The 12,280-nt window shown below is 38.6% G+C and overlaps 1 protein-coding gene across 7 annotated transcripts in view; it reads left to right on the top strand.

Annotated features, from left to right (window-relative positions):
* ATP8A1 (ATPase phospholipid transporting 8A1) overlaps positions 1-12,280 on the top strand; it is a 216,678-nt gene that overhangs the window by 121,212 nt on the left and 83,186 nt on the right. For all 7 annotated transcript variants that reach the window (XM_032400275.1, XM_032400276.1, XM_032400279.1 and 4 more), the window contains 2 exons: positions 8,689-8,827; positions 11,915-11,979. In XM_032400275.1, coding sequence (XP_032256166.1) covers positions 8,689-8,827; positions 11,915-11,979 — 204 coding nt within the window. The remainder of the gene's footprint in view (positions 1-8,688; positions 8,828-11,914; positions 11,980-12,280) is intronic.

Here is a 12,280-nt window from a genome sequence, read left to right as displayed (position 1 = left end):
AGCAAATTATTTATTTTGAGCAGTAACAGAAAACAGAGTGAGATCTAACACCTCTCTAGATTGGGCAATGATTGAAGCAGGATTTCACTAGTGATCAGGTTGGTTTTTTTTCTTTTTTCTTTTTTTTTTGTTAGGAGGCATAGGTTACAACATCTGTTTTAAAAAATGATAACTTACCTGATACACTATTTTTAATAGATTATGAGTCAGAGAAGATCATTTCTGCACTTAAGAGTAATCAGAAAACTGTAGCTTTGACAATCTAGCTCTCCTTTGAATCAGATAACAATGTTTCATACACATTTTGTAATTTTTGATTAATGTGGAGCCTCCACTAAATTGAAGCTTCATGAGAGCAAGGACTGTTTTTATGGTATTCATCACTGTATTTCCAGCACCTGCCTATCTTCCCTGTGTTAACTACTGAATAAATATATGATGAATAAATAAATGATTCAATTAAAAATTTATCCAGAAGCTAAGTTTCTATAGTAGGTGCTTGCTTAATGAAAGCCTGGCCCCTATTACTAATACAGCCCATGGTTTCTCCACAGTGAGGATGTTCATATCACATGTTTTGTCACTAGGGATTAATTTAGGGATATGTTGGGGAAAAGAGCTAATAATTTTCAAGAATGCATTCTGTAGAGGGCGCCTGGGTGGCTCAGTTGGCTAAGCGACTGCCTTCAGCTCAGGTCATGATCCTGGAGTCCCAGGATCGAGTCCCGCATCGGGCTCCTTGCTCAGCGAGGAGTCTGCTTCTCCCTCTGACCCTCCCCCCCTCATGCTCTCTCTCTCTCTCATTCTCTCTCTCTCAAATAAATTTAAAAAAAAAAAAATCTTTAAAAAGAATGCATTCTGTAGAAATGTAGACCCAGCCATTTTAAAGACTTGTTTTCTAAGTTATTTAATACATGACTGTGGGAAGCACATGGTTGGAATGATTAAATAGCACATGTCTGAACACATGACAGGCTCTGTTCTGGGCTCTCAGGCGCAGCAGGGGACAGGGACAGAGACATCCCTGTCTTCAATTTTAGTGGGTGGAGATAGGCAGGGCACTTGTAAACTGAAAAATGTTCATTCCAGACAGGACTTAGTGCCCCGGGCACCGAGATGAGTCACTAAGATAGGACAATGAGGTGTAGTGATCTTTTTTACATTATTTCCTTTACTCCTCCCTCAAATGTGGCTGACATTTCTAGGTTTTTTTAAAGACTGCTTTGATGTGGCATAATACAGATCAACTATTACATTCAGTGTGACTAAACGCAACAGTTTAGCACCCTTCGCAACATGTGGCAACGAGTGGTTTGGAGGATTACTAGAAAAATATAAAACTTAATGGAAAACAGGACTTCTCTTGAACATTTATGACTGCCAAGTTCATAGTAACTTCTGTATTAGAATGTAATGCTTTTTCAGATAAAACTACCACTTCTATTCTTAGTAGCTGCAAATATCACTTTTGTTTGTACTAAAAAATGAAATGTACTAAATGAAAATTTACATCATGTACCAGTGATTTCATGGTTTAAAATTCCAGCAGTTTCCTGTTTTACTGTTTCCTTAAGAATATTTGCAGTCTATCAGCTCATCTACTAGGACCTGCCACTTTTGGGCATTGACTAAACTCCAAGTCTTCTCCTCTTTACCCTGATTACTTAGTTCAAGGGCCTATAAAATGGGGTACACAAGATGATCCTTTGGGGTGAGCAGGAAAATGTTATAGCTTCTGTTTCTATTTATATTTTATCTCAGCTTTTTTATAATTTCTGTTTTTGCATTCTGCAAAGTAGATAATTTATTAATATTAACAGGACAAACATATTTTACAAAAACATAGCAATGTCCTAGGTGAGTACTCAACATTTTTTCCTATGATACTACTCAAAAAAAATTTTTTTTTTAAAGTTTTGAGATGACTGATCTAATTTCATTCTGAGAACGACCCTACTTAGTCTGTATTTTTAACCTTATCTTACAGGTTAGGAAATTCTTAGGAAAGCCACTTGCTAAAGGACACATATCGAGTGGTCAGCAGAACAGGGATTCAAATCCCAGTTCTGCCTTAATTCCAAATCCCATGTTAATAATCCATATGTTATTCTGTGGGTTTGGTTTAGAAGAAAGCAAGAATGTACATAAAATGTAAACTTGAGAGATAAAATGTAACCAAGCATGTTGGTTGCATAATCACCAGCTCAGCACTTGAGAGGTATTGGTGTGGTTGGGACATGTCCACAGAGTCAATGAGGGGGCCTCTGTGCACCCAATTTTCCTTAAAAATGGGGACAGAAGTTTGTTTTTCATGATTTTCCCTCAACTCATCTTTAGAATCGTATTTAAAATTTTTAAGTTTCCCTTTGTTCACATGCGTCTCCTTTCTGGCCTGATAGATCTCTTACTATGAGCATTTCAGGGTAGACTTTCCACACTGGGTATTGCTCTCTTCTCTCTCAGAGAAGATGGATGTTGTTTTTGCAGGCTACACCCAATCGCCTCTCAAATCCTGATTCCTTTCAGCTGGGTGTGTGAATTCTGACCTTATTTGGCAAGCCCTCGGCTGCGTGAGAGTTCAAGTATGATTTTCCGTGGTTCAAAAAGCACCAAGTTAAAATCTCCTTCTTGGCCTTTGAAAAATGAACCGGTTGCCTGATTTCTCCAGAAGCAGGCAAATGAGCCATCCCAGTGGTTTAATGCTCTTAGTCCTAGTGTTCTGTAGCCCCACTTACACTGAAAGGAAAGAAGTACAAGGTTCTCCTTTTTTAAATAAAACTCCATTGTTATGTGCTCCAAGACATTGAGAAGAAAAACCACAAGGGTGAATTCTGACCAGTGAAATGCAGAACAGAGAGGAGCCCGGCAAACTTTGCGAGTCAGCACTATAAAATTACTAAGAATCACATACCCATCAGCGCATCCTGAGTCCAGGGTTACCATATTTTCAAGCTAAACAGGATGGTAACTGCCATAGCCTCTTAACTGGTCTTAAGGCCTCTGTTCTTCCTAATCCGTCCCTAGTCAGCCACCAGTAATCTATCTGGAATGTAAGTCTTATCCTATCCCTCTTCTAAAACTCTTCCTCACATAACCTTTGTCTTTGGAATCCTGCACAAAACACACAGACCCTTCCTTTTCCATTCCCTACTGGCTTTTCCAGCCTCATCTTTTTCCTAATTACTACTCAAAGTTTGAGACGACCAGTCCAATTTCATCCTTAGAGCAATCCTACCAGATTAGCATCATTTAAATCACTGCCACACCTCGTTTCATGTATTATTCCCATATTGTCTAAATGGCAACTTCTCAAACACAATATGCTTTTGCATACTTCTGTCTTCACACTTGTGATTTCTTCTGTTCGGAATTCCTTTGTCCATCCTTTCCCCACCTTGGCCAAGTCTTAATTCTTCATTTAAGATTTAAGGTCAAGTGTTAACTCATGTTGGACTGGATCTTGGAGCCACCCAGACTAAAGAAGAGATCCCTTCCCTGTGTGTCTCTTTTGTACCCACAAAAAATGTTTTGTTTACATTTAAGATCGTGTATAGCATATGGTAATATTATTTGGGAAGAACACTATTTTTCTCTGATGGTAGCCCTGTCTTACATTTAAGAGATTTTGTCTGTGGTTGGGGATTGCAAGGAGAGAGAACTGGGTCCAGAGGATTCTGAGGCCATGCTAAAGAAGAAGGGTAAGATTTGGACAAGGAAATATCCAGAGCAGTCAGGCAGGCATTCTGCAGAGGGGGGCCTGCAAACTCCGGCACAACGGCCAGATGCACCCACTGCCTGGTTCTGTAAATAAAGTTTTATTGGAACACAACTACAACCACTTGTTTACACAGTCTTTGGCTGTTTTCATGCTGTTTTGCAGGGTTTAAGTTGTTGCAGCAGAGAATGCACAGCCCTCAAACCCTAAAATACTTGCCCTCTGTGCTCTTACAGGAGCATTTTGTCAACCTTGCTCTACCTACGTGGTTGTTAGAGCTAGGTCCTCAGGCCCTTAGCACCATTACCAGTGCACATTTCCGGATCTCACCTCAGACCTACTCAGCGAGAAATTCTGGGTTTGGGGCCTAGTGATCTGTGTGTCCTAAGCCCTTCAGGTGACTGACAACCACCACTCTAGGTTCCTGGTCCCATGGCTACTTACTTGGGGCTTGATGCTAGCCAGGCAGCTGGGTTCCAGGAGAAACAGACACCAGTAAAAGGAAAGGAGGTACAATCAGAAAGCTGGGGGAATCCCAAGAAGAATCTCTACTGGTACATTCTAAAATGTAGATTGCCCAGAGGAAGGAACTCATTGTTGGATCCCACCATTTTGCCGAGAACTACCTGCTCAGAGTGTATCTGTGAAAGAATGGGTGCAGGCCAGTGGGTGTGGAGAGGAGCCAGTCCCCAGATGTGACTCCGGAGCCTGTAGGTGGAAACAGGGAAACAGGTACACTCCGCAGGGGTGGCTCAGGACCAAGTCTGAAACCGATTCGGAGAAACAAAGTTACTACCAAACACTGAAGAACAGAAACAAATATTTAAAAACTTATAATGATTTGAATAAAATTCTAACTTTCGTTTAATCAGTTTTACTTCTCATTTGCTGCCTTTGGGTGTTTGTTGATTCCTGGGGTTTTGTTCTTACCATGGTAGCTCAGCTGAACCTCTGTTTGACCTTGGATAGTTTACTCAACCTCCCCAAAACTATTAACTGAATTAATAAATGTAAAGCACTTGGCAGTGTTTGATACATTTTCTCTAGTAAGGAAATATTTCTTCATCTTCCTGCTCACAGTCTTATTTCATATTGAAATAGAGGTTACCAAATGTTGCTCATACTTATTCCAGTGGGAAAACTTTGCTTACCGACATTCTTTCTTTGCTTTAAAGAAACTTCTGCCAAATAGTCCATGTTGTAATCTGAAACCCAAATTGATATGAGTTTAATTATTATACTTTTTATTATTTAGAAATATTATCACAGACTTGGTAAAAATACAAAATAATCTAAGTACTAACCAAACATTTGCTAATGTGGAAATAAGTCATTTTGAGGTTCTGTTATTTAGCAAAATATACATGTACTGGGAAAAACATAATTTCTAAATCCATCATAATACATTTTATCATCTAGTTTTTAAATACACTGCATGAAGCCTTTTATCTTTACTAGGGTAGAAATTTTACATTTCTATGACTTTTTAAAAATTCTGCATATATTATGAACATCTGAAAGAGAAAATAAGATGCTTGAGGGCTTTACTAGGTGAATAAATATTATTTCATGATTTTTCAATGATAATTAAATCTACATTATGTCGAAGAGTCATCAACCTGAAACCCTTATAACTTTTGGCATAGTGGCATTTTGGAAGTAAAATTAGTGTTTGAGGTTTTTTTTTTTTTAATTCCATAAATGCCATGGGAATTTTATCACGTTTCAACACTTGCTGAATATGTAATTCCCATAGTGCCCATTAGTGGCCATCTGTGTAAAGTAATACATGTTTGGGATGAAATTGATTACGGCTTAAACACTCCTGTGTTATGATCAGGAAAACACGCAAAGTTCAAATTTTTTTTCTAGTGGTCATTATGTAGCTAAAGATATTAATTTCCAGGGGCAGAACAGCCTATCACTCAAGATCTTAATCTCACAATAATGACACCAGGGCCAAAGGAAAGGAGGCTGCAGAGCCTTCCACTAAAATTAGTAAGTGCTGTACCCGAGGAGTTTTTAGGATAAAAGGAAGATTAACAGGCTTGAGAACACAGTTTTTCCTCTGTAGGCTTCAAAATAGACCCACTGCAATTTTGCTGAATATTCAGAACTGTTTCATCACCCTTTTTAGAAATTCCTGTTATCATAGTCACCCAAACTCCCCAAGTTAGCCTGTTTGTCGACTTTTCTGAGCATATGCATCACTGGCCCTACCTCTTTAGTCCTTTATATTATTTTTACCTGGTTTAAAAAATATTTCTTTTTTACTTGTGCAAACCAGGTGCTTTCCTTCCTTCAAATATGGCTTCAATGCAGTCAGTTTATTTTTATTAGATTTGTGCATGGTAATGTATATCTTTATACTTCCTGAGCTCATTTCTCCCCTCAGAGCTACAAGATACACAAATATACTTGTTTATGTATTTCTAGTGAATGTGTTCACATCTTGGCTCTCCCGTTATCTACTTACCTCAGAGTTTTGTGAGACATCGCAAAAAAAATAAATAAATTTTTAGGTTGGAAAATTTTGAGAGTTTGTATTACTGAACGATCCTTGTGATCATTAAAAAATCTTATGCCTTCTGTGGAATATTTGACATTTGAACCAGCTATATTCTGATCTTCCCTGGGATGGGGGCCAGGATGATTTAGCTGCAAATGCCCCAAAAGTAGCTGAACGAATGGGGATAGAATCATTGTCTAAATGCTGAAATACAGCAATTGTGATGTTGGCATAGTTGTTGCTGAACTGTTCTTCCTTTTCATTCTTGAACTTCTTGATGATAATTATTCATCAGGTTATGATAGATTTCAAATCTGCTTCCCATTAAAGATAATAAAATAATACTATCTCCTTAAAGAAGGGAATTTGCCTTCCTGTCTTATGTATTACAAACTAAGAAGTCATGCATCAAGTGAATCTAATAGCTATATAACTTATTTGGAGTATATTGAAAAGAATATGGTCTAGATTGCTGCAATACTTTATAACATTTAGATTTTGGATTTTTTGTTTTTTGTTTTTGTCATTCCCTCACTTTCACTAACTCAACAAACGCTGAATGCTGACTGTCAGTGTTCTGGAGATGTAGTATAAAGATGAACAAGACATGGTCCCTACTCCTGAACAAAGCTATCAGTTGTACGTTTAAATAGTTAATCTGAATATGATAAATTAAGATGTCTAAAGATGAGCAAAGTTCTATCAGGGCGCTGCAGAGGAGAAAACTTGTTTTAGAAGTAAAACTTCAAAGAAGCAGTAACTTTTGAGTTTGGCCTTGCAGGATGAGCCAAGTTTCTCCAGGCAAAGTAGCGGAGGATGTGTTTTGTGTATCTATAAACATACATGCATACATAAACACATGTGTACATAAACACTAATGCATATGCATGCCCATCTGTAAGCACTGTGATAGAGACTATTGGCAGGCTTATTTAACACCCATTCCCATCCCTCTTCTGTCTTGCCCATTACTGAGGCTGGAAAAGCTAAGTACTAATAGTTAAGGATGGTCACGTAAATATCAATAACAAAATATGGCCATATTTGGAAATCTGCGAAGGACTTTTAGAAATACTTTTGCTTTCAAATAAGAGATGGGTACAGTTGGCATTAACCCCTTACTTTTGTCTTCAGGTGTGGCAGTGCTAATTACAGCTGTGGCTGCCACCTTGAGATGTTGAGAGAGACGTGCAGAGGGAATCTAATGCCCACAACTGCCTGTCCCAATACTACTTACGGAAGGAAAACAAAATCAATATTTAAGCCATCGTTAGATTTTTTCTATTATAGCCAAAAGCATTCCTAACTAATACATTCATAAACTCTCTCTCACTCATGTGTATTTGCATATATTTTCCATGCATACCAAGACTTAGGACTAATTTTAGACTTACACTTTGGCAAATAGTAAATGGAACTTAATGTTAGAAGGAAGAGAGAAAATGGAATACTTTCTTTGTTATTACCAACTTGGACACTCTCCTTAGCACTTGATTTCCCTTGTATCTATATGGTCTTTGTCTGATGTTTTAAATAAATGAAGGCAAGAAGGGAAAAAAACTTGAGAAGAAGGATAAATGTTGGGGTGGATCATCTTGGTGGTTAGGTTACAGGGAAAAATCCAAGAATCAGTTGACTGTGACTTAGTTTGTCACTGTGCATTCCTATGTATTTAGGACCAAGAACCATTGCCTCCATCTATGTGGTGAGCCAGGTTTCCCTAACAACCAAAAAGTTGTTCTCTTTTTCCTCCATTTAGGAAGATGAGAGCAGAAACCATTCTTCTTCCTGGTGAGCAATTAGAAGAGCTTCCTGCAGAGCATATTGATTATGTTCAGTCTTGAATGAAAGATGCCATCTTTAACGGACTCTGGGCTTCCACTACCTAAATATGGAGCCATGTTAAAAGTGCCCAACCTGTTCTTTCTTACAGACACTGATGCTATCTCTTGGTTTATTTCTCTCTCCCTCGGCATTTCGAGTTGTATGATATGTGTACGTTTTATGACACGCATCAAATTACAATTTAATTATCTCAGCATTCTTTCTTTTTTTAATAAGCATTTATTCTTACTCTTTTTCAAACAGGGCAGCAAGATTGCTTCTTCGCTCTGATCAACTTCCATAGTTTTTGTTTTTGCTATTTTTCAGTAGCTGCCTGCTCCTCTTTAACTCCCTTTTGATTTCCCCCTTCTATATGGCTTTTTGTTGTATTTTTGTTTTTGTAAGAATCCATCCCCTACCTAGGTAGAGAGGAGTAAGATAGTATAGGTATCTTCAGTTCATGCCAAAGTACTGGATCAAAGTCAGGGATCCTTAAGAGAAAACTCAATGGAATAGCTGGAATTTATATCAAAGTCTATGTATTACCATTTAGTCTCTGATTGAAAGACATATACAGTTCAATTCTTAAAGAATCTAAACTGGTTTTTTTCTTAACAGTTTTTCCACTCATTTTCCCCAGAATCTTCAGCTACTTGGAGCTACAGCCATTGAGGATAAATTACAAGATCAAGTGCCTGAAACTATAGAAACTCTCATGAAAGCAGACATCAAAATCTGGATCCTTACAGGGGACAAGCAAGAAACCGCCATTAACATTGGTAATTCACCTAATTCAAGCTTTAAATTGTGATGCTTTTTAACATGCTGACATATTTTGGAAGATAAATTTGAGGGATTTCAAGATCTGAAAGATTGGGTTTTGTAAGATTTCCGTATTTGTAATATTATTGGGCTTCTCTATTTACTTATGGCCCCAATGCCCCTTTACATTTGCAGTGGTTGTGCATACAGCCAAACCTTAGCTCTTGTAACCTCAAAATAACCCTCTCTCACCTTTGTATCTCTGCCTACTCCCACCTTCCAGCCATAATTGACACATGTAGATAAGATCTCTGCAGTTGCCTGTGAACGTCTGGAGGTTGGGATTAGGGCACACTTGTGTATTAGCACTAGTTTATGTGAACACAGGTTATTTCTGGGATGGGAAGTAAGAAGGTTGCCAGTTTTCATTCATCCTGCAGTTAATTCATTTTTCACAAAGAGATTTTATTAGGTAGCTCATGCTGCCATAGCAACATACTAGAGATGGTGTGGGTTCAACAGCAGAAATTTATTTTCTCACAGTTCTGGAAGCTGGAAGTGCAAGATCAGGTGTCAGCAGGTTTGGCTTTTCCCGAAGCTTCTCTTCCTGGCTTGCAGTGGCCACCTTCCCGCTGCGTCCTCAGCTGGCCTCTCCTCTGTAGATGCATGCTCCTGGTGTCTCCTCCTTTTCTTACAAGGGCCCCAGTACTATTGGTTCAGAAACCCGCCTTCTGACCTCATGTAACACTAACTTCTTGAAGGCCCAATCTGCAAATTATGTGGGTTAGGGCTTCAATGTGTAAAACAGGGGGAAGACAATTCAGTCCATAACAGAGGTCTCATTGAGAAGAACGTTAGTATTTGGTGTGAGGCCTCATATAACTATATACTAGTTATATGCAAGAAAAGGTCACTCTTTTTTTTTCGTCCACGTTCGGTAATAGTAGGTTGCCTGAACACTGTCAGCCCTGACATAGATAAACCTCTGGATATTCATGATATGAATTACATCCAAAACTCTCCCAAAGCTGAAAAAACCATTCAGAGGCGTTTACAACATGAAACCACATTTTTAGAAAGTCATTGTCAAATATCATTAAGAAACATTTACCTAATATTCCTTTTAGAATGTTTAGTAATCACAGCATTCTGTAAATATAAAACTACAGATTTATAGTAAATTGCTGGTACTAGAGGAAAATTATTTTTTAAAAGACACTAGCTAGTAGAAGTATAAATCTGTAAGCTACACAAACGGTTAATTTTGATTATAAAAATTATCACTGTTGTTAGAGACAAATGGAAAGAAGATGTACAAGAATACAAAATGCTTTAGAGTTGGGAGACCTGAAAGACAAATATGCTGAACAGAAAACATGACTACAGATAGAGGGAGACTATATGGTGACAAAGAGTGATATCTGAAGAAAATTAAGTGATCCTGAAAATAGTTCAGGGCATGTAGCCATTATGACCGTTCCTGTGAAGAGTATGGTGGTGGTTTCTGGTAACATTTAACTTTTAGAGTCTTGGGTCATAATCTTTGGGGCCTTTTCCTAGAATAAAATAGTGAGATTCATTCATACAGCAAATAGTTATGGTGCATTGCACAGAAGGATTCAGTTTTAAATCAGGAGGTCAAGAAGAACTCACTGAGATGGTGACATTTGAGAAACAACCTAAGAGAGGAGAGGGAGGGAGCTTGTCATTTGGATGATTAGAGAAAGCTGTCTTCTGTTCTGGAAAGGACAGAAACGCAAAGAGGGAGAGTAGGAGAAAAGGCCAGCAGCGTAACAGAGCCTAGGTTGGACGAGGCCTCCCAGGCCCCTGTGAGGGCTTTGCATTTAGTCTGAGTGAGATGGGAAACCACAGGCTGGTTCTGAGCAGAGGAAAGACGTGGACTGACTTTCCTGTGAAAACAATCAGTCTGGCCACTAGGCTGGCTGAGAATGGACTGGAAGGGAAGCCGGTGTGGAAGCAGGGAGACCAGTGAAGAGGCTCTCGCATTAATCCAGGTGAGGCATGGTGGTGACTTGGACCTGGGTGGTAACAGTGAAGCTGGTGAGAAATGGTTGGAACAGGTATGTATTTTAAAGATGGAGCCCACAGGATTGGCCAATAGATTAGATGTAGGGCATGAGAGAAAGAAAGGACTCAGGCATAACTCCAAGGAGTTTTAGCCATAGTGACTGAAGGATGGAGTTGCCATTAACCAAAATGTGGAAGACTGAGGAGAAGCAGGTTTTCTGGGAGGAGATAGAGAGTCTCGTTTTTGGATCTGTTGAGTTTGAGTTGCCTGTTTCGTACCTCAGCATCTGCTGTTACACAGGCACTGGAATGTGAGAGGCTGGAGTTTAGGAAAGAGCTCTAAGTGGGAGATCTGAGTTCCAGAATGGTCAGTGTTTAGATGGTATATAAAACCATTGTATCAAATGAGCTCACAAAAGGAGTATCGATGATATTAGTCTACGTGTGATGGTCATATTTTGAACACCAGTCATTGGGCCTTGCTTGTTTTCTCCAGCCATGTTCAGCTATACACAGATGGGTCCAGAGGAGGCAGAGCTGGTTAAACCAGTGGGTGACTTTGCCCTGCAGCAGGTACGGCAAAGCAAGAAAGGACAGGACCATAGAGGACATGACCACAGTCCAAGGGCAGGGAGATGGTGGTGCGATCAGTGGTCCAAAAGATAGTCTGACAGCCCTCCTGCACCTTCTCCAGAAGCAACCATCAGCCGATCTTCTATTCCTCATGTTGGTCATCATGAAGGATATTCAATATAAATTTGTTAGTTTTCAGGACATTGAGAATCATTACCACTTTCTCTTTCCCTACTTGTTCATCAAGACAGCCTTAACACACCAAATGTTATCCTTGTGTCCCTCCTATAATAAGAGCATTTCTTTAACTTCCTACAAACCTGGAAACAGGTGACTGTCATCAAGTCCTAATAAAATAGATAAAACCTTAATTTTATCTAATAAAATAGATTAAAAATAAATAAAATTTAGATGTTTTTATAGTATTATCACTTTAACATCTTCACTACTTTTCTCTAGAGAAATGAATGATATCAATTAATCTACTCTATGTTTGGACATAGGACACTCCTGCAAACTTTTGAGGAAGAACATGGGAATGATTGTTATAAATGAAGGCTCTCTTGATGTAAGTAAAATTATCCTTTTAAAAAAAAATCCTTTAATAACTTAATCATCTTGTAGTATTTTATTTTATATCCAAATAGCTATGGAAATATTTGATCTTCCTTAGGTTAAAAGATACTTCTCACTCTTGTTCTGCTATAACATAATGTATGCTGTTCTGAACCACGTTGAGGTAAATAGATTCCAGCTTTGTGTCCGCGACAGCTAAAACAAGTTGCTAAATGATTTGCTTGATGGCGTGAGACAAAACTGCTTTACAAAAGCATTATGTCAAGGGGTTACTGAGTGACTGTGGTTTGTTC

This window comes from Phoca vitulina, unplaced genomic scaffold (genome assembly GCF_004348235.1).
Source record: "Phoca vitulina isolate PV1807 unplaced genomic scaffold, GSC_HSeal_1.0 scaffold3, whole genome shotgun sequence".
Taxonomy (NCBI): domain Eukaryota; kingdom Metazoa; phylum Chordata; class Mammalia; order Carnivora; family Phocidae; genus Phoca; species Phoca vitulina.
The sequence above is the reverse complement of the archived record's forward strand: the minus strand, read 5'-3'. Positions and strand labels throughout refer to the sequence as shown.